General features: G+C 50.6%; 10 protein-coding genes across 10 annotated transcripts; 8 read left to right on the forward strand and 2 right to left on the reverse strand.

The window, feature by feature from the left end:
- Positions 1-228: 228 nt before the first annotated feature.
- On the forward strand, positions 229-3150 carry PtrM4_092150 (uncharacterized protein; the record flags this gene model as incomplete). Its single annotated transcript, XM_001934356.1, has 2 exons — positions 229-1613; positions 1662-3150. 2 exons carry the CDS (start codon positions 229-231, stop codon positions 3148-3150), a joined length of 2874 nt encoding a protein of 957 aa, XP_001934391.1.
- Positions 3151-3585: 435 nt separating this feature from the next.
- Positions 3586-6729, forward strand: PtrM4_092160 (Myosin-tail-1 multi-domain protein; the record flags this gene model as incomplete). Its single annotated transcript, XM_066106992.1, has 3 exons — positions 3586-3826; positions 3983-6481; positions 6719-6729. 3 exons carry the CDS (start codon positions 3586-3588, stop codon positions 6727-6729), a joined length of 2751 nt encoding a protein of 916 aa, XP_065962660.1.
- Positions 6730-7545: 816 nt separating this feature from the next.
- On the forward strand, positions 7546-7641 carry PtrM4_092170 (uncharacterized protein; the record flags this gene model as incomplete). The annotated part of the gene is made up of 1 exon (XM_066106993.1): positions 7546-7641. The coding sequence occupies one exon, from the start codon at positions 7546-7548 to the stop codon at positions 7639-7641; it is 96 nt and encodes a 31-aa protein (XP_065962661.1).
- Positions 7642-12437: 4796 nt separating this feature from the next.
- On the forward strand, positions 12438-13797 carry PtrM4_092180 (IspA, Geranylgeranyl pyrophosphate synthase; the record flags this gene model as incomplete). Its single annotated transcript, XM_066106994.1, has 4 exons — positions 12438-12541; positions 12595-12697; positions 13015-13455; positions 13501-13797. 4 exons carry the CDS (start codon positions 12438-12440, stop codon positions 13795-13797), a joined length of 945 nt encoding a protein of 314 aa, XP_065962662.1.
- A 492-nt stretch (positions 13798-14289) lies between these two features.
- PtrM4_092190 (uncharacterized protein) lies at positions 14290-14548 on the forward strand (the record flags this gene model as incomplete). Its single annotated transcript, XM_001934353.2, has 2 exons — positions 14290-14305; positions 14358-14548. 2 exons carry the CDS (start codon positions 14290-14292, stop codon positions 14546-14548), a joined length of 207 nt encoding a protein of 68 aa, XP_001934388.1.
- Positions 14549-15233: 685 nt separating this feature from the next.
- PtrM4_092200 (AraJ, Arabinose efflux permease) lies at positions 15234-16850 on the forward strand (the record flags this gene model as incomplete). Its single annotated transcript, XM_001934352.1, has 1 exon — positions 15234-16850. One exon carries the CDS (start codon positions 15234-15236, stop codon positions 16848-16850), a length of 1617 nt encoding a protein of 538 aa, XP_001934387.1.
- Positions 16851-17406: 556 nt separating this feature from the next.
- Positions 17407-18190, forward strand: PtrM4_092210 (uncharacterized protein; the record flags this gene model as incomplete). The annotated part of the gene is made up of 2 exons (XM_001934351.1): positions 17407-17602; positions 17658-18190. The coding sequence occupies 2 exons, from the start codon at positions 17407-17409 to the stop codon at positions 18188-18190; spliced, it is 729 nt and encodes a 242-aa protein (XP_001934386.1).
- Positions 18191-18495: 305 nt separating this feature from the next.
- On the reverse strand, positions 18496-19406 carry PtrM4_092220 (TT-ORF1 domain containing protein; the record flags this gene model as incomplete). The annotated part of the gene is made up of 3 exons (XM_001934350.2): positions 18496-18906; positions 18959-19113; positions 19190-19406. 3 exons carry the CDS (start codon positions 19404-19406, stop codon positions 18496-18498), a joined length of 783 nt encoding a protein of 260 aa, XP_001934385.2.
- Positions 19407-19508: 102 nt separating this feature from the next.
- Positions 19509-20544, reverse strand: PtrM4_092230 (uncharacterized protein; the record flags this gene model as incomplete). Its single annotated transcript, XM_066106995.1, has 2 exons — positions 19509-19999; positions 20286-20544. The coding sequence occupies 2 exons, from the start codon at positions 20542-20544 to the stop codon at positions 19509-19511; spliced, it is 750 nt and encodes a 249-aa protein (XP_065962663.1).
- A 1704-nt stretch (positions 20545-22248) lies between these two features.
- PtrM4_092240 (uncharacterized protein) lies at positions 22249-23550 on the forward strand (the record flags this gene model as incomplete). Its single annotated transcript, XM_066106996.1, has 1 exon — positions 22249-23550. One exon carries the CDS (start codon positions 22249-22251, stop codon positions 23548-23550), a length of 1302 nt encoding a protein of 433 aa, XP_065962664.1.
- Positions 23551-24348: the final 798 nt, after the last annotated feature.

Here is a 24348-nt window from a genome sequence, read left to right on the forward strand (position 1 = left end):
CTGTACTTATGTTAGCGTGGTGTGGGCTTGGTGGCTCCTTCCTCGGCTCGCGTGGAGGCGGCAGGAGCTATGGCCCCTTCATGCACATGCAAGCACGAGACGCGCGCACCCCGCCCTTACCAACCATAGCGATAGCTACATACAACACCAAGTGAGCTCCATCTTGCGTCATCACCAATACTGCATCGCGAGGTTTTGGGAAGCTACGTGGCTCCACGAGAGCTCACCATGGCTCGTTATAATCCCTTTTCCTTCACCCCTGGACCAGTCGTCTTCTTCACTACCGTCATATACGTCGGTCTCTTTGCTGCCCTGCTCGTTACCCACCTCACCGTACCGGATTATCCGTCGGACCCTCCGGCAGGCATCAATCTCACAGAGGCTTGGGCTGACCTCGAGCACATCACCAGACGTTTCCACCCGTACAACAGTCATGCTAACGATCATGTACGCGGATATCTGCTATCGCGCATCCAAGGCGTCATCGCCACCAAGGCTTTGGATGCCAGTCAAGTTGAGGTAATCGATGATTTGACCTCCAACGCGACCTTCTCGTCTGGTGCGACTTCCGTCTATTTCGAGGGCACTAATATCATTGTCGTTATCCGCGGCTCCGAGGATGACGAGCCTTTCAACTCCACTGATCGTAAACCAAACAATGGCGGAGTCTTGGTCAATGCTCACTATGACTCGGTGAGCAGTGGCTATGGGGCGACTGATGACGGTGTGGGCGTTGTGACAGTACTGCAGCTGTTGTCCTACTTCACCGAGTCCCATAACTGGCCCAAGCGAACCATCATCCTCTTGCTCAACAATGGTGAAGAGGACTTTCTCAATGGCGCCAAAGCATTTATGCGAAACCCGATATCCCAGGTTCCCCACACATTTGTCAACCTCGAGGGTGCAGGTGCCGGCGGCAGAGCTACCCTGTTCCGAAGCACCGACACCGAAGTGACGCGTTTCTACAGCAAATCCAAATATCCATTTGGAACCGTCGTGAGCGGTGATGGATTCAAAAAGGGGCTGATTCGCAGTGAGACTGATTACCGCGTCTTCCATGGCGAACTTGGTCTACGGGGCTTGGACATTGCCTTCATGGAACCTAGAGCGCGTTATCACACAGTCGAAGATTCCACACGTGAGACATCCATGAACTCGCTCTGGCACATGCTCTCTGCGGCCCTGGCCTCGACATCTGGACTAGCAGCTGTCACTGGCGAAGAGTTCAGCGGCTCCGAAAGCCTCGACAACGGCAGAGTCAACGCAGGCAGGGGCAGTGATGGTGTGTGGTTTGATCTTTTTGGCAGAGTTTTTGTTGTCTTCCAGTTGCACACGTTGTTTGCTCTATGCGTTACTTTGCTAGTTGTGGCACCCATCGCTCTCATCGGCTTAACATTCGGGCTGTCAAAAGCCGACAAGAACTACCTCCTTGCTCGTAAAGCCTTCGTCTACTCCTCAGATGATGACAATCCAGTGCAACTATACGGTTGGCGTGGCTTCTTTCGATTCCCCATCGTCTTTGTCAGTGCTACGGCTGTCGTCGTCGCCCTGGCGTATCTGCTTGTCAGATTCAATGCGTTTATCATTTACAGTAGCCCTTTTGCTGTGTGGAGGTAAGTCGACTACATCTTTGTATGCACACGTGTTAATATTCTTCGCAGCATGATGCTTTCGGCCTGGTTCTTCGTCGCCTGGTTCTTCTCGCGAGGAGCAGACGCCATGCGGCCATCTGCACTCCAGCGCATGTACGCCTTGATCTGGCTGTTCATCGGCTCATTCGTCTTATTGACTATCATCACGGTCTTCGTCAATAACTACCAAGTTGTTGCCGGTTACCCGGCGCTCTTTTACTTTGCCGTTGTCTTTGCCGCCCTCATGCTCTCATATCTCGAGCTCTTCTTTGCCCCGACAAAGTCTGCCTATGCGCGCCACTTCGAACACGATACAAGTTCACGCCGTAACTCGGAGTCTGCCAGCCGACCCCTCACAGGCAGCACCACAGCGGCACGGTCTGATGATCGACCCGTGGCAGACGATGACGCGACAGAGACCACGTCACTTTTACGGGGTGACCGACGTGGATTCACGCGGTACGGCAGCAGACGGGACTCCACTAGCGAGGGCGATGAGGATCACGCACAAGGATCCCGGCGCCTCGATCTCGGAAACGTGTACCCTGGGGAACAAGAGTGGAGCGGCAAATTACCCAGTTGGATCTGGATTATCCAGCTTCTACTTCTGGCCCCATTGGTCATCGTATTGGTAGGACAGGTCGCGCTTCTTTTGACGTCAGCCCTCTACCAAACCCCTTCAGACGGCAATTCGCCCTTGTTCATCTACCTTGCCATCGCAGCACTCAGTGTCTTGTTGCTCGCACCTACAGGCCCTTTCATTCATCGCTTCACGTACCACGTCCCCACCTTTCTCTTCCTGGTATGTCTTGCGACGGTCATATACAATCTTGTCGCATTTCCATTCAGCAGGGATCATCGCTTGAAGGTGTACTTTGTCCAGCGAGTCAACTGCGAGACTGGTGCCAACACCGTATCCTTGACTGGACTAGACAGCTACGTGCAGCGCATTGTGGGCGAGTTACCCAGTGCGCAGGACCAGCCGCTTAATTGCACGACGCCGGATGTTGCGACACGTAAAGAACTCAAGACATGTGAGTGGGAAGGCCTGCCCGCCAAAGTCGTCCCAAACGCAGCGGGTGCAGCGCCATTCGGCAACGAAACCAATACTGACCGCTGGCTTGAATACTCGATACATAAGGGCAATCGCTCGAACAAAGCCACGATACGCGTTGTTGGTCTGAATACGCGAGCGTGTCGTATCGTGTTCGACTCGCCGATCACCGGGCTGGCCGTTACTGGCGCCGTTTCAGATCCTCGCTTCAAACCCGTCGGTGCAGCGGGCTCCCGGGAAGTGCGACTCTGGCATCGTGAATTTGGTCAGCCCTGGAACGTCGCCCTGACTTGGGACGCCGAAGAACATGCCAAGCTTTCTGGAAGAGTCGTGTGCTTGTGGTCGGACGCGAACACAGGCAGCATCCCTGCGTTCGATGAAGTACAGCACTACCTACCTGTGTGGGCGATTCCTTCCAAAATCAGTGACGGATTGGTCGAGGGCTTTAAGCAATTCGAAATCTGAGTCTGTTGGCTAGCTGGTTGGTGTCTTTGCTACGGGGATCCCTGCTGTTGTTTCTATTACTTTTGCTACGTTATCCTTTTCGGAAGCATTGGAGCACGGCGCCGCAGCCCATTCGCTTTTGTCGTGTAATTTAGCTGTTCATGCGCTTTCTCAGTTCGGATTTCCCCTTAACTCACAAACACCCCGTCTTGGTCGTGTGTCCTTCTGCTTATCCTTGATTCCTTACAGCATAATGTTAACAGCAATCACGTCTTATACATGCCACATATAGCAGCTACGACAAACTTAATGACAACGGTATCTACGGAAATTCCTTCAATGTCCATTTCTCGACACTTTTTCTGAAAGGATTGATCCTCCAACGATTCGCCCAATTGAGGTTTCTTGCCCACGGCTCACATTGCATCCACCTACCGATATTAGTTTGTACACGATATGAACAAAGCTTTTGAAGGTGCTCAAAGCTTAGCCCAACGTTATCCTTTAGCGATCGCTGCCGGTTCCGATCTTGCCCTTCCTGGGGGGTTTCTTTTGCTCACGGGGAAGACTACATTATCGCCTGCAGATCCAACTGCTAAATCGTCCACATCGTCACCTACACTCGGCTCTACAGCTACGCCATTGGATTGTACTGCAAACAACACACTACAATCTGTGTGGCCAATATTCATACCAAGTAAGTAAACTTCCAGCGTCATCTGGATACCATTGTGTTCCCACCATCGTGGTCTTTCAGGGCCGGAAACCATGTGTTCATGCTCAGAATGCGACATAACCAATTCTTACTTTGGATCGAACACACATCATCTACTTGATTGCTGACTGTATCCAGACGGCGGCTTGGCTGCAAACGGCCTCTACCGGCTCATCAGCACTGTGCGCGACACCCCTTCCATCGGCCAGATTGCACCAGGAGAAGGTCACCAAACCGAATTGCGCCACAAAGCATTAGACTTTGCTTTTGATTTGCCCCTTTCTACGGTCATCGTTACAGCCTTACCCGGAACCTTTCTCTGCGTCGTCCGCCAATTACCGGATTCTTGGGCGAGTAGACATCAGACATATATTGCGAACGCGTTACACTTCATTGCACTCGCTAGTTGCGCGAATCGAAAGCTCGAAGCCCACGACTTGGTGATTGTTGTGTTTGTCATGGTCGCGTTTGACATGTTTCAGCGAGTGTTAGTCCGTGGGGAGGCCGACGCTACCAAGGCCGACGAATCAGAAGAACAACCCCAGCAAATGTCGCCTGTTGAAACCGTTGGAGCTCCAACCCGCTCTATTCCAGTCAATTTGGCTGGCACATCGTCTGCTAAGGCGACAAGTGTCAAGGTTGAAGAGTCCGAGCCCGTCTTACCTTCCCAACTAGTGGCAGCTGACACAATCCCGACTGCATACGACTTCAAGGATAGAGAGATCGTGCGACTGCAACGTTCGCTCACTGAGACAAAAACATCCCACAAGGCCAAGGAAGTACAGCTCCGGATCACCAAAGAAGAGCTTCATAATGCACGCGAGGCGCTGAACAAGACCTTCACAGAATACACGGGCCTCCGCGAAGAGCTCAAGATCATTAAGCAGAATTTGGGACGAGACCATCAGGCCATCGTATACCGGAAGGACATCGAGCTCTTTGCGCTTCGTAAGGGCAACGAGCAAAAGGACAAGTACATTCTGGAACGCGACATTCAGCTGGAAGAGATGGCCCGTCAGCACAAGACAACCATCGAAGTCAAAGACGCCCAGTTAAAGCTGATGAAGGAGCGGCTAATCTCCGTGGAGCGACAATTAAGCCCACGATTTAGCGAGGAAGACGGAGAGAATGCGCTCGAGGTCAGACTATTACGAGTCAGGAAAGGCAGAGCGTCACTCGAAGCTGAGGACGAGAAGGATGCACTCATCGCGAGACTACAAGCACAACTGACAGTATCCAACACCACGAATGAGGAAATCGTCAACCAGCAGGCTGAGCTTCAAAGAGCATGGGATATTGCCAAGAAGATTCAGAAAGCCCTAAAGGAAGAACGAGAGAGGCATGAACAAACACGGGAAGACCTGGAGAGTGCCGCGGCCAAGCTTTCGGAAGTCGAACCACAGACCCGGAGCCGAGCAGACTCTGCGCCCAGTCGATTGCCGACCATCGATGAGGACGAGCATGACAAGAATGAGCTCGAGGCCATGTTTGACAGTACTCAGCAAGAGAACCTTCGCCTGTATGCTGAGGTAGCTGCTCTCGAGAAGCGATTGACAGACGCAAACGCACGCTTGTTCACCGCGATACAAGAAGTTGAAGCGCTACGAGAACAACTCGCACAAGAGCAGACCGTCAACGACGACTTTGAGGCTGCACGTCCAAGCGTCGTGCACCGCGTACATTTTCAGCGTATGGAAGGACAACTTGCAGAGGCTCGGGATGCGGTGGCAGCTAAAGAGGAGGAGATTGAGCTTCTCAGGAACACCATTGCCGAAAAAGACCACTACGTCAAGGACTTGAAGGGAGAAGTTGATGCTGCCGTCAACTTCCATACCCAAGACCAAGACGAGATCGATCGCCTCAAGCAAACTATTGCTGATCTGCAGGCAACAAAGTACCAGCTCATGCTTGATCATGAGCGGCTCGTCGCCCAACGCCCTCGCCAGCACGTCATCTCATTAGACCCCATAGATCGCACTGAACGAGTAGACCGTACAGATCGTACAGAACGTGCAGAGCGTATCGATCGCACAGAGCGTGGAGAGCGTTCATCAGCTCGGTCCAGCGGCGCAACTCTCATCCAAGAACTCAGCCCCTCAGCACGTGTCTCCCAAGAACCCATGCCAGTCGAATCTATGCCCGCGATGCCCGCCGTGACTGAGCGCGAAGGCAGCATCCAAAAAACACCAGCCCGCCACCTTCGCAGCAAAAGCACACCGAAAGCGATACCAGCCCGCTGGACGCTGATGTCGCAAGACGCACCACCACCAGAGCTGCGCGAGCTGAAGACTACCCAACGCCGCAGCCTCAACCTCAAGGGCATGATGCACAAGTTCGTCGGCAAGCACGCCGAGCCCGAGAAGCAAAAAGCTTCCGAGGGCCCCACCGCCGCCGAAACACAGCTCGCAAAGGAGAAGGAAGCCAAGCTTATGAAGAGAGACAACTCCATGATGAGACGCGCACTCGCACCAAGAGACAGAAACGTCTCCGCGAGGCCAATGACTTCCACTGGCGTTACCTCGCTCACCGGGATGACGAAGCCGAGAGCAGCATCGCAGCCGCTGGGTTCGACTACAAGTTTGAGCATGGCTTCTGATGCCAAGGCGCAGAGCCCGCGGCCCCCAATTACCAGACGCAGTACGCCGATGGTGCCGCGGTACTATGCCTCTGCTGAGGAGGAAGCGGACGCGAAGAAGGACGAGAAGGAGAAGGAGAATGCCGCGGCCAAGGGCAAAGACGCGGATAGGCCGTCAACTGGGGTCCCCGCCGCGCCGAAAGAGCCATCGAAGCATAAGAGTCGGTTGAGTTGGAGTGCGACGTAAGTTTTCTCTCTTCCCTCTACGTATGACCATGGCGGTTGCTAACAAGCCCTAGAAACAAACTGAAGAGGCGATCACTTTATTAGTTCATTTAATCTCCTGGTAACTCATCGGGGTTACCAGGTGGAAGCTTCCTCGAATCCAAAGGGATGGGCGTCTGCTTTTTCTTCTTTTCTTTTTCACGCTACTGAGGACCTTTACGAATGTGGCATTGATATCCGATACATGCATGATTTGATGTTGTTTTGGCTTTTGGCGTAATGTTTTAGACTTTCTGGAGGGTGGATTGTGGTCATATGTGTGCTTGACAGGACTGCGGTTGCGGTCGTTTGTTGCATCCTTGTACGTACGCGGTTTACGGTAGATAGACATTCATGTGTTCATGTATGAATTGTATTCTGTTTTTGTTCTGAGAGTTCTGGGATGCTTGGTGATCGATGATGTGAAGGTGCTGCAGCCGGGTGTTGCGCGATGGGAAGGCGCAGTCAGCATGGCGCTGGTTTGCCAAGGTTTTACCCCGCTGATTTGGCCCCAAATTGCTGCCTAGAAACTTCTTGAGTGCAGTCTCCGTCTATCTCTTCTTTCTTTTCCTATGCCTCTGCCAATGCTGTAACCTGACTTTGTGTTGTCGTTATGTAAAGCATGACATATTTTGTAACCTCAGTGGCGTTCTCGGCATCTTGATTACTTCCTCTTCCCATCTGCTTACAACTGCGTCTATTCTGACCCGAACTGATGTCAAACCGAGCATACAGGCTATCCTTTTCTCTAAGAAGGCCCATCGGCTCAACAACTGGACTCTGCCTTCCATCATTCTCCTCTGAAACTGGGAACAATTTCAAACTCTGGCGTATCTCTTCGATCTTCTGGATACCCAGAGCCATGGAGCGCGATATCGACTGTTTCTGGGGTGACATTCACACGAACGCCGAGGCGATGCATGAGAGCATCGAGAATGTCATCGATCTAGCTCTTTAGAAAGCATCCGATGACGAAAACTTCCGTCTCTGGTTCATCACACCTTTTTCTATTAACGAATGGATCCTCGACGAACAATATAGTGACTACAGGCTCACGACTATCGATGAATATCAAGATGGCATGGACTATGTAACAGTCTCATACTGTTAGCAGCATGAGCAGTCCACACAGGGTCTATCGTCAATACCCGAATACACCATCATGGATTCAGTAGATCTCACGAAGAGCCAAAGCCAATCAGCTGTCCGCAGCTGTTCTTCCATCGCATAATGCAGTTTGCAAGATCTTTAAAATGCCCCTATCTTTGGATAGACTAGGAGTGTATCGATCAGAAAGATCCCGTCGACATCGAGAAGCATCTGAAGATTATACATTGAGTCTACAAAGAGAGCACGTGTACCGTTGCATCTCTGCCTTACACGATCAATGACAGAAACTTGCTCAATTCCTTGCTCTTGTATCTAAGCGACGACTTTTACCTGGATGGGATCAACTCCGATAGGGATTACGATCTCACCGGTGATGACAGTCTTTCTCGGTGCACGACGAAAATCAAGAATGCATTTGCAGACATGGATCAAGCTAAAACACTGCTGTTATTGATCGCAAAAGACAGATGGTTTAGATATACATGGAACTATCACTTCCTCGTTCCCATCGATTCACCTTTTGAAGAGATCAAGGATCGAATAACCATATATTCAGTGGGCAGTGATATATGCCTACCCCTGGCTGATATCGTAGCCAGGTCAGCTTACAATTTCGACCAAGTCATCTATGGGATATACGGAAAATATGCGAAGTTGTTCGATTACTATCCTCCTGACACGATAGACAGCCAGAGAATCAGGTTCAGTTATAAGGACTCAGATTCACTCTTACCTCTGGATTTCCCTGACCTGGTGTATACGTACGCTACATTTGAAAGGTGCGAGAATCTTGTGGTAGCGGATCATTTAGCTATGTATAGCCATTTTTTACAATTACCCTACCGCTTATACTCAGACAAGCTGGACAGTATAGAGTATGACTATATCACATGCGTCATAGCTCTAATTGTTGCTAATTTCTACCACACATATAATGAGCGTTTGAGGATTGTACAGGTTTTGTGGGGTAATCACCTCAAAAAATCCCGCTCAAGTAGGTCGAAATGGATGAGGCTGATATTGAACTTATCATATAGTCATTGCTGGAAATTATCCTATGATCGTTCCAGATCATTCTATGCGACATAACGATAAGTCCAACTCTTGACGTACTTATTATAGCTACATTATAGTTTTTATTGGAACAAGGTCTCCTCTGGTGGTATGACTACCATAGGGAACCGAGTAGAGGTATGTTAGGTCACCACGTATTGGATTGAACTACACTAAGAGCTGTTGTTCTGTCTTCTTATTATCATGATGATCTGGGGATTTACATGACAGATCATCATTCCGCGTCGGTCCTTCTGCTCGGGCTTACTTCCACGAGCCTCATCCCCGCCGACCTGGACTGAACCTTACATCTTCTCAACAGTTTTGAATTTTCTGACAACGCTGTTAGCTTACAATATCGCGTTCCGTAGTTGTGTTTTGAATGAACAATAGTACACTGCCTAGATACAGCCTCAAACGAGCAAAATTGCTGCCTATGACAAGGCAGTATAATTGGAAAGAATGAGGATTTGCAAGTTCCATGGTCGATATAATCACGGATGTTGGTTGGCTTTGCACTAAGTGCGTAAAGGGAAATAACGATAACTAGGAATGCATTCTGTGTGGTTGTTCTGATCAATTGTCTTATCTCTAGGTTGCTATGAAGATATACGCGGGGTTAGTACGAGTCAGACCGAAGTAGGACCGACGCGGCCCGTGATTAACATCTGTAATCCGACAACGGATAGCATATTAAACTGCAATATAATGACGAATGAGACATATGACACGTCAAAAGCCGGCCGTCCTTTAATAATCATAATGTCGGATCACAGATATCAACGATATCTCAGCCACGCGATCGGCCGCACTGATCTCGGTCACGCGAGCAGGCGCACTAGCATCAGTCACGCGGACAGGCGCACTGATCGCGGCGTCCGAGCAGCGCTCAGACCAGACCTCCTATATCTAGCTCTTCTATAGTTCCCCTTCGCAAGACAATCAATCAGAACCATCACCGAACAGAATGCATGTAGGACATCACGATACTCACAAGCAGGGTGCTGGTATTTTCGTCGTACGACCACTTATAGAATTGTAGACTACAATCTCTTCATCTGCACATGGCATGATGCTGTCAAATAGACCTAGCTGCACCCAGTCGATTTCCATTCTTTCAGATCCATGATAATGTATTCGGTGGGAAATGAGATTTTGCGCCCCAAGCATCAGCAGCGGCGGCTGGTTCGTGGGCTCAAACACTTACGATTCCACTGGCCCATAATTTTATGTGCGGTTTACTGAGGCGAGTACCAAAGAAGATCTTTTGATATAAGAGAAATATGTCGATGTCTTCCGGCAGGGAATCCAGCCTGGGCACACCAATGAGCGGATCATCTGGATCAGAGCTGGCAAGAACATTGTGCCGCGTCGTCGTTGTGTAATATTCAAAGGTAGCGTCCGCCCATACAGTCCAAGTCTTGCACACAAACACGATGCTGAGTCATTTCAAGAAGTTGATGTTATAATCCAGTGATCAAAATACATGGCTTGGACAATTTGTTCACTCCATAGTCGGGCCGATTGCCACGTACCGGTACTTCTTGAGTCGGACCATACCCTGCCGATGCAAGCGAGGGCGCGCCCTGCAGGAGCCGGGGATAGCAGTCGCTAGTTCGGCCCCGCGCAGATTGAAATACTTCGTACGGTGTACGCATCGGAGTTGTCACCAAGCCAAAGCGGTGTCCGCTGCATTGCCAAACTAGCGTCGTATTTACATACAGTACACCCTGACCGAGCCTAGTTAAACTCGGGTCCAAGACAGCCCTTTCCCTTCCCTCCGGCCGGTACTATGAGGATCTAGATACGGCTTTTCCCCAACACCGCAAACACGATAGCCCTCCCGAATGCCGTAACCCTCATGGTCGTACGTGGCTCTTTGAAATGTACAGCGATTATCCCGGATAGCTTTATTTGTTAGTAAACGATGCATGTAGCCGGATGTAACGATGGAATCTTAGCATGTGGAATAGAGACACATCAATGCAACATACCGATATGATTGGCGTTGTTTCAACGGAAGCGCATTTGGAGATCGTGACTCTCAACAATTAGCTTGGTAAATCGATGCTTGAGCCCATCACTTTCATTGCTAGTAAGGCCATTGATATATTGATGTCCGACGGCATAGACGCTTTACCAACCCGTGGCCGGGTTCTTACGAACTACCGGATGCTTCGGTCGGAGATTCGCGCCCACGTTCGCTGAGGCCCCTCGTGGGACTTAGAACCGATGACCTGAAGCGTCTCTCTTATGCAGCTCCGCAAAGGAAGCGGCTAGAGTTTCTAGAAACATCTGTAGTGGGCGCGAAATGCGGTCTTATAGCTATATCCAGAAGCCCATAGCGTATCTTTTGCGGAAATGCCAGCCACAGTTGTTGTTGATGTAAGCGAGGAGTCGTCTGCCTCCTTCTGATTCAGGCACTTGAGTTATTCGGAGCGAGGCATAATCACTTGGAAATGGTTCGTAGCTGATATTGTTGTGCTATAAACCGGAACAGCTTTGGTGTGCCGGGTCGGCAGGGTCAAATTGTGTTCCTGCTAAGATCTTCTTGTTCTCTTCAAATTTGATGTGCAAGATTTCAGAATCTGCGTCTGGAGTGGGTTAGACAGTATGGAGAGACGAGGTAGCTGGCTTGTCAGTAAAAATTCCTAGCCTTTGCACTATTGACTTCTACATGTCTTCAGTGAGCTCGTCTTGTTGACTAAAAAGCACGACGCCGTGACGCGAGAGTAATGTCATGATTAGCGACTAAGAAGGCCATCTAGGTAGTCATCGACAACCAGATGCGGTTGCCACATATCTGGAAGCTGACCTGTTATTGCCAACACGAAGCAGTTCGTCTTCGTTCGGATCCTCGAACTAGGATTTGAGGCTTGCGTCCGGCAACTCCGCCCCGATTGTTGATGTAACATTGAACTATCGAAACTTTTCCAACATTCCAGTGGGACTCAATGTCACTCTTGTAAGAGCCATAGTCCATCAATCATCCGCGGCTCTCGATCAACATCAACAGGAATAGGCTTAATCTTAAGTCGAATGAGCATCTGTCGTTCGTAGGGGTCTAAAGATGTTAAATAGTTGAGTTTCAATACTGTTGCCGACATATTCATCAAGTTAGTAAGGCGCTGGGTGACGTGGTCCATGTCCAATGAGATCGTATAGAGCCAAGCCAATCAAGTGTTGTCGGCAGTACTACGGTCATTACTATGTAGGCACTCCTTGCTTGCAGCACTAGTCATCATGGGATGAGGCGGTCTAGGACAAACAGTTTGCGGTACTAACTGCACTACAGCCGCCGAGCCGTCGAGCCACGTCGATTGTGTGCAATATAAGCACAACTGAAGCCCGTCATATTCGCGACGTGATCCTCTTATTCATCCTACTCCATCTGCCCTGCCGTCCATCACGTTTCTCTGTTTCCATTATTGTTATTGTTATCATTAACATCAACACGCCGACATGTTTCAGACGATCAATATCGTGACCCCGGCTGAAGGAAGAGAGAAAAGGGTATAAAAATTCTCCTGTTCAACTTCTGAACCTGTGGCAGCTGACTTGATGTTATTATGCGTCTTCCAGGTTGGCGAAATGCTAGACGATCTCGTCTGTGAGGTTGAAACGCACGAGCCGAATGCGCTCTCGTTTCAAGTTGTTTGGGACAATGATGCAAAAGTGTATTATGTGATCGAGAAGTTCGTGAAATAACATCCATAGTTTATGCTAGAAAGACATTGACGGTTCACAGATTCACCGATGAAGCAGCCTGGGCGTATCATCGCGACCAACCCTACACAGCAGAGCTGCGTCGCATATCGCAGGAAGAACATAACCTTGCCAAAAAGGTGGATGTGCGTTTTGTTAAAATTTTTGCGGAGTTTGCAAGATAGATGGCTGTAAGCAAGTGTGGGATTAAACGCACTTCTGTTGTATTGGTGTACTCATGTGTACATTGTGCATCGAGTCCGTCGCACTGCAACCAGACGTTACTTCGAGCTGTACTGCCGACTCACAGCACGTGACGAGCAAGATGGACGGCATAGCACAGCCGTCTCTCACCCTATTAAAAGCCCCCTACCCAATCGACGCCGCGTGCTCATACATGGTATCACTACCCTCGAAAGGGGTCCGTTCCACACTGATCTACGCGCTAAACCAATGGTTTCAGATCTCGAACCGGCACGTGAATCTAATCAAAGAGATCACAAGTATGCTGCACAACTCGTCATTCATTCTACACGACATCCAAGACCAATCGCCTCTTCGCCGTGAAAAACCAGCTGCGCATACTATCTTTGGTACCGCGCAGTCCATCAATAGTTCCACATACCTTTTCGTTCGTGCCATGCAAATGGTCAGCGATAACTTCAACCGCGCAGTGCAACGATCTTTCCTAGAGATACTACAACGCATGCACATTGGCCAGAACTACGACCTGCACTGGCGATTTCACCTCATCTGCCCCACCGAAGACGAATATTTCGAGATGGTCGATCAGAAAACTGGCTGCATGTTTGAGGTGCTTCTCCTGCTTATGGCGTCAAAATCACGACATGCCAAGGAACAAAGTTTCAGTTCATTCTTGCGCATCTTCGGACGCTACTTCCAGGTTCGAGATGATTACATGAATCTAACGTCCACAGAATACACGTAGGGCAAAGGGTGCTGCGAAGACCTGGACGAGGGAAAGCTGTCGTATCTCCTGATTGAATGCCAGAGAATGGCACCAGCGTCGTTTGCGCAAATTGCGGCTATCTTCCGCAACAATCAAACTGATACCGTGCGGTTGTCGCCAGAGACGAAATCTTACATTATTTCCTTGTTTAAGGCATCGGGTGCGCTGGATGTTACGATTGACTTGATTACGGAGATGGAGAGGCAACTTATCAGTGAGGTTAAGCGGTTAGAGGGCCAAATGGGAGAGCCAAACTGCTTCAGACTCTTAGCTTAAACTCAAGCGTCTCATAAGCTTATGAACAATGACTTACTAAAACATCAATACAAATTATCTCCTCGTGAAGTAATAATAACGGCCAACACCGGTATCACTGGCGATGAAAAAGTTCAATGAGCTTCGACAAATGAGAATACCGATACCATAATACTAAGCTTCATTATGCTAGCCCTGAAAATCTGAGCCGCACTAGCGGCTAACAGTGGATCTTCCACGCGTTATCATCACTCCACCCACCGCGTGAGGCGAGCGTGGCGCATCATCTTGATGTCGTCCGACGCAAATTCTTGAAACAGCCGGGACAAGTCGGGGTGAACTAGAATTTTACTCGCCAAGGTGACGTTTTGTTGGCAAGACATGTATAAAATGGCGGTTGCGGCACCAGCACCGCTTCTCACCCTCAGCATTCACATCTACAGCAGATAAGCCGTCGCATACGTCATACCACACACAATCAAACTTCAAATCATCAATTGCAATATTACTACCATGCCTTCTTTCAAGGGTAAGATATGTTCTTTTTATAGTCACCACCATCAAATTAACGTAATATCTAGACTCCGTCTCTTCTACCCCAGCTTCCGCATCGGGCGCACAAACACCTGCTTCCACAACCACACCTGCATCTACCCGCGAGACTCTGCACGCCGCATCAGCAGCCCTCGGCTTGACCTCGCAAGGGCTGGACCTTTGCCCACACTGCTTCCGCGAGATGTCGCATTGCAACGAGAGATTCGCTTTCGCCTAAGCGTCATGAACGCTAGCGATTGATGCGCCGGGACGCGAAGGCGTAATCGGCTTTGTACAACAGTGAGATACCCTCATCGCGGGGAAAGGAAATTGGAGCAAAGGAAAAAAACTGGGTTTTGGTTAGGCATGGGTTAAAGGTTGGGCAATATAGGCGGCGTTGGTTTTGCATTTGTTTTTTCATGTATAGTGGCGGGCTGGTTCACTCCACTTTGAGGGCTCCGGCATATCGGAAATGTGCAATAATTGCATCACATCTCAATTCAATCATGTGGCCTACTCGCGGCGAAGTAATTCAGTGTGCGTGGCTCCAGATATGACTTGGGTATGATGTGGAGTCTGGGAAGGACATCGGGTGATTTTGGAAGCGGTAGCAAGGGTCTGGTGGCTATGATGTCATCGCGACCTAAGACTATCCTCTTTCCCCAAGCCTTTCGAGCACGACGCACCTTGACAGGTCCGGTCAACTCAGCATCCTTTGTGTCCATACCCTTCGACTGATATCCGGCTTCATGGCAGAGTCGGTGTGTAGACCTCGGGAGGAGATGCGCGCCACGGCGATTCCGCCGATAAGCGGTCCGATGACAGCCACCGTACCATAGTGCATTAGTCAGTGCAGGATGATAAAGACTTTTTGCCTCAACAGCATCAGACTTTCACACACATCTCTACGCCAAACCTCGAAGATGGCTGTCCTGCAAGAGGCCAACAGTGCCTCGCCAATTGAGGAAACGACGCCCCTTCTGCCACACGAAAATGAACCCAAACAAAGAGAAGGGAAGCGGGGCGTATCAGTCTTGTTTCGCGCTTTGCTCTGCGCTTTTCTCGTCTCGTTGACCTTTGGCATTACTCAAGTTCCCATCCTCTATGCTTTCCGCCTCATGATGTGCGATGCGTTTTACGAGCATCATGAACCGGATCCCGACGTCGATGATATTTGCGCCAGGCGCGAGATCGAGGCTGGAGCTGCGCGCTCTTTTGCTGTTTTGGCCTCGTCGACTACGATTTTTGGTCTGGTGAATCTGCTTGTAGCTGGGTGGACGATTAAAAGGCTGGGCGTCAAGTTGGCGCTCATTATTCAGATTTTTTGGCCTGCGGTGCGTCTGCTGGTGCAGACTATCGGTATCATGCACGGCGGCAAGATTGGCATCTTGATTGTGCAGTCTTCCCAGATCATCACTGTCGTAGGTGGCCCGAATGGTTACGTCCTATGTCTCAATTCGCTGGTTGCCGATGTGGTCCAGCATGAAGCGCGGACTGGCTCATTGGGCCGCCTTCAGGGCTGCATGTACTTTGGCTCCGCAATTGGCTTTTTGGTTGGTGGTGTTGTAGGTGACTACTTTGGTATTCTTGCGCCGTTCCGCATGACGCTGGCATTGTTCCTGCTATGCTGCTTATACGTTGCCTTGTCTCTACCTGCCATGCCTCCGCCCATAGAGGACGAGAACGCGAAGCCTCGCCAAAGCACCGGTATTGCGCGCTTCTTGGGCCCTCTTCGAATCTTTGCGCCGCAAAAATGGGTTCTACCAGACGGACGTACATGCACTCAGACCGGAGCATTGACCCTAGGCATTGGCGTCTTCTTGGGTATCCTTGCGACAGGATATATACCAGTGCTACTCCAAATGTACGCAACTGCGGAATTTCATTTTGGTACCAGTGAGAATGGAGCATTGATCTTCCTATACTCGTCTTTGAGAGGTGGGTTTCTCTCCCTCGTCTTCCCGCGCATCATTGCTGCTGGGCGGAAATGGCTGGGTGACGGCGACAAAAAGAGGGAAGAGGAAGAAGAGCAAAGGGGGCCACTACTCGCAGTCCATGTCATACCGCCCACGCCCGCGACAACAGAGACTGTTGATCCCCTGGAGAATGAGGAACCGCCAAACCCAGAACCAACGAATGAACAAGAGACGTTTGCGTTTGACCTGTTCTACGCGCGTTTCAGTCTTTTGCTTGATGGGATCCTTACCGGCGTCGCCGTCTTTGTGTCGCAGGGATGGCAGATGTTTCTTGTCGCCGTATTGCTACCATGTGCTGCAGGTACGGGTGCAGCGTCAAAGGGATCGATCCTCCAGATGCTTCCAAACGCCGAGCGCGTCGACGCATTGGCTGGCATTACACTTGTTGAAAACATCGCACGACTGTCGACCACTACAGTATTCGGATTGACATTTGCGGCGCTCGCTGAGATCGGGCAAAGTCATCTCACGTTCGTCTGCAACGCTGCTGTTGCATTGCTCGGCTTCGTGGTCTTGATTTTCACGCGCTTTCCGCCGAAAGGTAGTCATCGGGTGGGAGCCTAATGAATATAGCTCATCGCACTTCGGCCGACATTTATCTTGGGTTAATTATTTTCACGTCCTACTCCGGTGTACGTTGTCTGCAGTTGTGACTCGACACACGAATCTCGGCTTATCGCTTAGGCGTGCCTACAGCGGCACGCGGACATATCCCCCCAGGTACAGCGTACGATGAACGTTTACACATCCCCATCAAATGCATGAGCGGCTGAAGCTTTTGAACAGTGGTGAAAACACTATTTCGAGACATCCGTAAGCCAATTACACGGTTGTACTAAATAATCATTATCTGGCTGTCATCTGGCTAGGCTCATGTACAACGAGGGCGCGTCTACTTATATCTGCTTACCGCCCCGCCAACACAAGGCTTGCCGAGCTTCTAGTTAAATCCAATCCTCCACAACCAGAGAACCGACCCAGATCATCTTGGCAGCTGCCTACTTGGGATGCAATAGCGAATACAGAAATGAAATAAATTAAGGCATTGCGACTCCAGTCGAGATTCCTCTGACGTTGAACATTTGCGATCATCGAGACCTTCTGTTTTCGCGCTACTGCCATGTTGAAGCTTTTTGTTGCATCGTTCTTATCGAGCGCAGTTCATGCGCAGTATAACCTCACATACATCAATTTGATGTACCGTGCCGAACCTACACTCACATTCGTATCCTCCGATGCCACAGCGACTACCTACAAAAAAGTCTGCGATGCCGAAACGACGACTCCTACTCCGTCTTTGTCAATAAAATACATAGGTAAGTCCAAAAATGATGGCACGTTGTGGATCGCACCCCTGACTATGCCATCCAGCCCCTTCGTTGATAACAGCGGGCTACGACAACGGCCGGTCTGTCGCCCTCTCATGTTACGCCACCGCACTACCAGCCAGCACCCCGCTTACCGCACCCTCCCCCTGCATTCCCTTCACCCTGTTCCAAGGCCCAGAGACCTGGGGCTTCCACCTCACAGACGCGGCATCCGGGGGGTTGACTAAGAACGGCGAGTGCACATGGACGGACGTATTTACTGAAGTCCCTATAACTTGCGATGGGGATGCGCGCGGCGGAGACTACGGTTCCATTGTATATCCTAGTGGGCAGCCATCGGTGTGGTCGCAGAGCGATTTGAGAGCAACGGAAGAGTTGAAGTTTGCTGTGGCGACTGTTTTGGGTATGACGGCACCTGCATCTACCGCAATGCCGACGCGAACGGGGATGGGGGCTGAGGCTGGACTGAAAGCGACAGGGAGTGAGGGCGGGATGGCTGGTGGACCGCGTCCTACTGGCCTGGTGGCGATGGCTGGGGGTGCGGTTGCGGTTGGAATAGCAGCGTTTATGCTGTGATGAGATGTTTAGGCCATGGGGCATGAGCACTTGTGTATTCTTTACTATCTTTGACAGTATACCTATTAATACCGTTCCAACCGTATACAGTGGTGTAGGCTGCCGAAAGCAGCGAAAATGTCCATCTGCAGGGAGTTCACGGGAAAGAAGTATTGAGAAATTCACTTGTCAACGGTCTGGCGCAAGGGTATAGACGTTTTTGTTTGAGATTTTGGCCACTCTCGATAGCAGCAAGTGTTCGGGAGAATCTCAACTGGAAAACTTCACTGCCAGATAGCGTGCTGGTCTAATCTTTCACATGCCACTTACTTCTTCCTGTCAATCTTCTCCGACTCCGAATACGGCGACGTACCAGCTTCCTCTTCTAGCCCCGGCGCAATACCTCCAACAATGTTCGTGTCATCTTTTCCAAGCAAGGTCTGAGGAGCATACTGCCTATTGCCCTCATCGCGACGTTCTGGTGGCACAAAAATGTTCAAGCTCTTAGGAATGATGAAGCCCACAAGAACAACTAAAACAATGAGATGAGCGACCATGAAAGCAAAGATCTGAAGTGGATCGCCGCGTGTGGCGTAAAAGGTGGGATAGGCGAAGCAGAAGATGATGGAGAGTACGGGCGCGGCAAAATAGCGCAAGATGGGTGCCCAGAAGACGGGGAGTCGCCATTGGTTACCGACGCATACTACGTAGTTGAGATCGCGCGCTAGTTGGTTTCCCTGGAGGTTGTTAGTAGAAGCTCAATTGGATTTGCGGACGGATTGTTCTTACAAAGTACATTCCGACCCACCAGTCACGGTTCAGGAATTTGTTGCGGCCCCAGAAACGAGGCGCCGTGGAATTCGGTTCCTTCGCAATCAAAACTGAGATGATTGTGCCAGCAATGCAAACGCCGAAGCCAACATCAGCGCCAATCTTGTCGGAGACTGTGTACGTTACCAATAATTTGGGCACCGATGTAAGAGCACTAGTGGAGCCAGAATGAAGGTGCGCCGGCCTGACCGATGATATCGACGAAGCGGTAGAACGAAGTAGCGCAGACGCATTCGGTCCATACGACGAAGATGAGCGAGATGTTACTGATCCATGCATCGACTGCATTGGTAGCTTGGTAGCCAAATCCGGCCGAGTAGAACAGCGACAGCAAAGCCGAGATGATAGTGATTACCGTCGCGATACTTGAGTGCTTGAACTTCCAGCCCCAATGGGTATCGCACATGGATGTGATCATCGCATCCAGTGGCGCGAAAGACGAGGAAACACCAAGCAGAAAAAAGGTCAAGAAAAACAAGACAGCCAAGAAAGGTGCGCCGGGCATTTGCTAGATAGCGCTGGGAAGAGTGTAGAAGCCGAGCGTATACGTGCCCACGGCTTCTTGTTGGCTCTCAGGTGTCATACCCAGGTTGCCAACGACACCAAAGACTGCAAAGGCAGCAAACGACTCGAAAAGAGCATTGGCGCTGCATATCATCATGACATACTCGACTGCATTGGCGAACTTTGAGTTATAGGATGCATGGGCTGTGTAGCAGCCGAAACCCACACCCGTAGAGTAAAACACCTGACTGGTGGCCGCTTGCCCGATCTTGCCCGCGGCGAGCTCATCAGCATTAAATTCGCCAAAGTAAAGCTTGATTCCTCGGCCTGCATTCGGTAATGAAGCTCCACGCCCAACCAGGACAATAGTAAGAATGATGAGAAGGACGATGGTAATGTACACCACGCGGGCGGTGATGGCAATGCCCTTGTACAAACAGATCCACACGATGAACCACGAGAAAAGACACAAGCCGATTAGCTCACCGGAGACGTCTATCCCGGGATAAGACACATATTACAGTACTTTACTGCCGTCGTCGCTGTATACGGCAGCAATTGGGGGAACTTCATTGACCACATGACTGAAATATGCCTGTGGATTTTCCGTCCGTGGGAAAGAAAGAGTCGGCTGATCGGAAAGAGTTTCGGAAATATACTATAACCCAGGAGAGGACTGAGATGTAATAAATGGCTACAGCATAACCGACGCAGACCATGCCGAACCCGACTCCTGTAAAACGTCGGTCAAGACCGTTATATCCTATGACGCAGCCGCTACGATAAGCCTGTCCTATGGCGACTTCTAGGATAAGCACTGGAATGGCGAGGAGGCAGATGGTCATAAGATAGGGTATGAACCACTGGATGCCGTTGTCGTTGAAGACCTGGGACGGAAAACGAAGCAGATTTCCAAATCCTATGGTTCCTCCCATTGAGGCCAGTACGTAGGGTGCTCGCGAGGGCCATTCTGCACGGCCATCGGGCGCTATTCGAGGTGGAGGGAACACGGCCCGCATGGCTCGTCGAACGGCGTTCATGGTAGGCGTGCAGTCTCCAATGCGCTCAGGAAGGCAAAGTAGACGGCTTGGTGGGCAAAGATGTTAACATGAAGAGTTGGAGAGTTGGAGAGTTGGAGAGTTCAGACTTGCTATCAGTCAGGTAACTCAGTTCGAACTGACTGAACTGACTGCCAAGACTCAGTTCAGTCAGTCAGTTCTTGAGGCAGCTGGACGTCAGTCCAGTCAGTTCAGAAGCCTCCAGACTGACTAAACTGACTGACGTTAGACTGACGTTAGCTGTTTTTAAAGCAGTATTTTAGAGTTGTGAAAGCCACATTTAGTGCGGCTTCGAAGCCGCGCTAGTCCTAGATATATAGACACTAATCCTATATAAGTTAAAGCATCTAGCTTTAAGCTAATTAGAGTTTGCGGAAATGCGCTACCCGGTGCGCACCTAGTAAGCCTTTCGCGTCGCGTCGCGTCGCGTCTGCTATACACACGACGCTAGACTACTGTTGCCATAATACTTCTTGGTGTACTTCATGTCTACTCCCTCTAATTCAGGCCTTCGCCGCCTTGTAGAATGCGACAAGCGCAATTCTCCTTTACCATCGCTATCAAACGCGCCTACTGTTGGCGATACTGCGAGCGAGGCCTAGGCTGATGAGCCCTTGGCAGTACAGGCGGACTTCCCCAACGACGGCGACGACGACGACGACGACGACGACAATTACGACGGGCTTGATTTTAAGCGTGTGCCGTATCTTGAGCGGCGCTAGGTTGAGCGTAATAGTCGCGGTGGGCCAAAAAGCTGGATCTACCGCCACGGCTGGGCCGTCTGGCACCGCAAGTACAAGAAAAACTACTGGCTTTGCCGGTACTGCCATCAACGACGGAAGCAGGAGGCTTGCTACGAGGCTGACAGCACTACAAACGCCGGCCGACACCTCTCAAGCAACAAGCCTGGACACACACGGACCTAACGGACCTGTACCAATTGCTAGCCGGGAGGGCAATATTATGGGCGCGCTCGCAAAGTCCCAAGTACATATTATGAGGTCTAAAGGGATAGAAATATCGCAAGAGGTAGCAAACGAGATGGCAGCAAGCTTTTCAACCTCTCGATTTCAGGACGCGCTGAAGGACTGGGTAGTCGCGGACAACCAGAGCCTTCGCGTAATAGAAACGCCGCAGTTTCGAGCCATGATTGCGGCCGTGAGCCCGCTAGCCGAAGCTCTCCTTTGGCGTAGCCACCAAACGCTCCACGATCATATTATTACTGAGTACAATACATACATACCAGCTGTTGCCAACTACCTTCGCGAAGCCCGGTCGCTTATACACGTGTCATTCGACAACTGGACTTCAACTGGTGGGCAGTATGCTTTTACTAGCCTCTGCGTACATTACCTTAACAGCGAGGGCAAGCTAGTTGACCACCTGCTTAGGTTGCCTAAGCTACACGGGGCGCACACTGGCAATAATATTGCCGCTGCAGCAACAACAATACTTCGGCTATTTGGCGTTGACAACGCGAGGGTTGGGTAACTTGTGCTTGACAACGCAAGTAACAATAATACTGCAGTTGAGTCCTTAGCAGAGGAGTTTGGCTTTATCGCAAGCGAGCGGCGGCTGCGGTGCTGCTGCCATATACTCAACCTAAGCGCACAATTAGTAATTTGGGGCAAAGACCGTAGCGCGTACGAGAATGAAGCCGCACACCTTGAGGAAGAGGAGAAGTACATGGATGAGTGGCGCAAATACGGTCCTGTTGGCGTCCTCTTTGACGTGATTGCGTCTATCTGTACGCCTCAAACTCGACAACTACTAGAGCGCCTACAGTGCGAGGAGGCAGAGTCTCTAGGTGTTACACCCCACATCCGGCAGCTTGTGAAGCCTGTTAAGACACGCTGGAATAGCTATTTCAACACGTTTGTCCGTGCAGCTGAGCTACACGGCCCTATCGATGGCTATATTGAGTGTAAACTTGAGGAGCATAGTGCTGCAACAGCAACCTCACGACGCCGGAAGAATCGTGACCAGCTCCCTGCTGCCCAGCCACGGTTATATATACGCGAAGGGGGTCTAAGCGGCAAGGACTGGGCGACAATAACAGAATACATTCGACTCCTTGAGCCATTTGCCGAAGCTACACGGCTACTTGAAGGTCGCGGCCGACACGGCCGACACGGCGCTATATGGGAAGTTCTAGTAACGTTTGAGTGGCTTCTTGACCAGCTTGAGGCTCTCAAAGACCGCCTTAAGGATGTAAATTACGAAGATCTAGATGCGCCTGAAGATCATCTTATTACAAACGTTAACCTTGCGCATTGTAAGCTTGCTGAGTACTACGCAAAATTCGATAACGCGCCTGTCTACTACACTGCTACAATACTACACCCGCACTACAAACACCACCTCTCAGCGCTCTGGAAGGTGCCTGACACCCATGTCACTGCCCGTGACGGTGTCCACTATCGCGACGGCTGGCTTGACAATAACCACCGGGCATTCCTGCGCATGTGGCAAGGGCGGAAGGACTCTGCAGCCACTTCAGCTCACACTGTAACGCCGCCGCGTAAGAAGCCCCGGCTAGGGATTTCAACGTCGCGATCAGCTTTTCTACAGTCGTCAATTGAGCAAAGCACACGGCAGTTAGAGGCAAGCCTTGCTAAGGATGAGTATGAGATATGGAAGCGGCAACCAGCGTTAGCTGAGGAGGATTGGCTGTCTCTTAATCCGCTTCTATACTGGGAGTCAGTTGCTGGGCAGTTCCCTATACTCTCAAAGTTCGCTATTGACGTCCTAACAATACCAGCAGCAGCGGCAGACTGTGAGCGGACTTTCAGCGAGCTTGGCGACATGTTAGGCACCCGGAGACTCCATATAAAGCCAGAGCTTATTTCAGCTTTGCAGAGCTTGAAGAGCTGGAAGAGGCTTGGTATACAGCCAACAACTACCTCAGCTTCTGGGCTAGCGCGCACACTATCAGAGGAAGAAATCTCAAAAGTACAGGAGCATTTATCTCAGTTCGACGTCAGGTAACTCAGTTCAGTCAGTCCAGTCAGTCCGCAGGCCGCGGCGACGTCAGTTCAGTCAGTCAGTTTTAGTTTAATTGAAAAGTCTTGGCAGTCAGTCCAGTCCAGTTCAGTGACCTCAGGACGTCAGTTCAGTCAGTCCAGAGAGCTCCGGACTGACTGAACTGACTGATAGCAACTCTGGGAGAGTTGGAGAGAAAGAGCAAATTCTCGAGATTAAGAGAGAAGCCACAGAGCTCCATCCTTCTACTGGTGCCTCCCACGCCCCTGTGAACGTGACCCAAGGCCACCTGTAGTCATGGCGCGCGTCACGACGCAGTCTTCAACCAACGAGTCGGCACCTCATGGACGGGCTTGTCGCGTGCCAGGGCGATAATCACTGGAAGACAGCCGCCTAAGTCTACTGATACCAACTATCAAGCTTGGTGAGGCGTTCCCTCCGCTATCTTACAGGTGGAGCTGTTACGTGGGCGCGGAGACGCGCCTTGGCTGCCAAGATGTTCCCGGTGGAGCGGCATGTGTAGGCGTCGATAAAGGCCCTGATTTACTATTTCAGGACCCGGGATGGCGGAGACAAGATAAGAACGCGTGAAAGTCGCCGTCGCGAGTTAAATATCCTAGCTACAAATCCTGGGAGTGGGAGTAGTTCGGAAGCGTGGTTGCTGTGCAGCAATGTGACATTACAACAGCAGCTGCGTCCATTCCTCTCGCTCCAAGCAAAAGTTCTGATAAATATGCAGCCAGGCTTGAAAGTCGCTTCGCGAATCTCGATCTATCCAAGGTTTCGGAATTGAATCGAATCAAC

This window comes from Pyrenophora tritici-repentis, chromosome 4, assembly GCF_003171515.1.
Source record: "Pyrenophora tritici-repentis strain M4 chromosome 4, whole genome shotgun sequence".
Lineage (NCBI taxonomy): Eukaryota > Fungi > Ascomycota > Dothideomycetes > Pleosporales > Pleosporaceae > Pyrenophora > Pyrenophora tritici-repentis.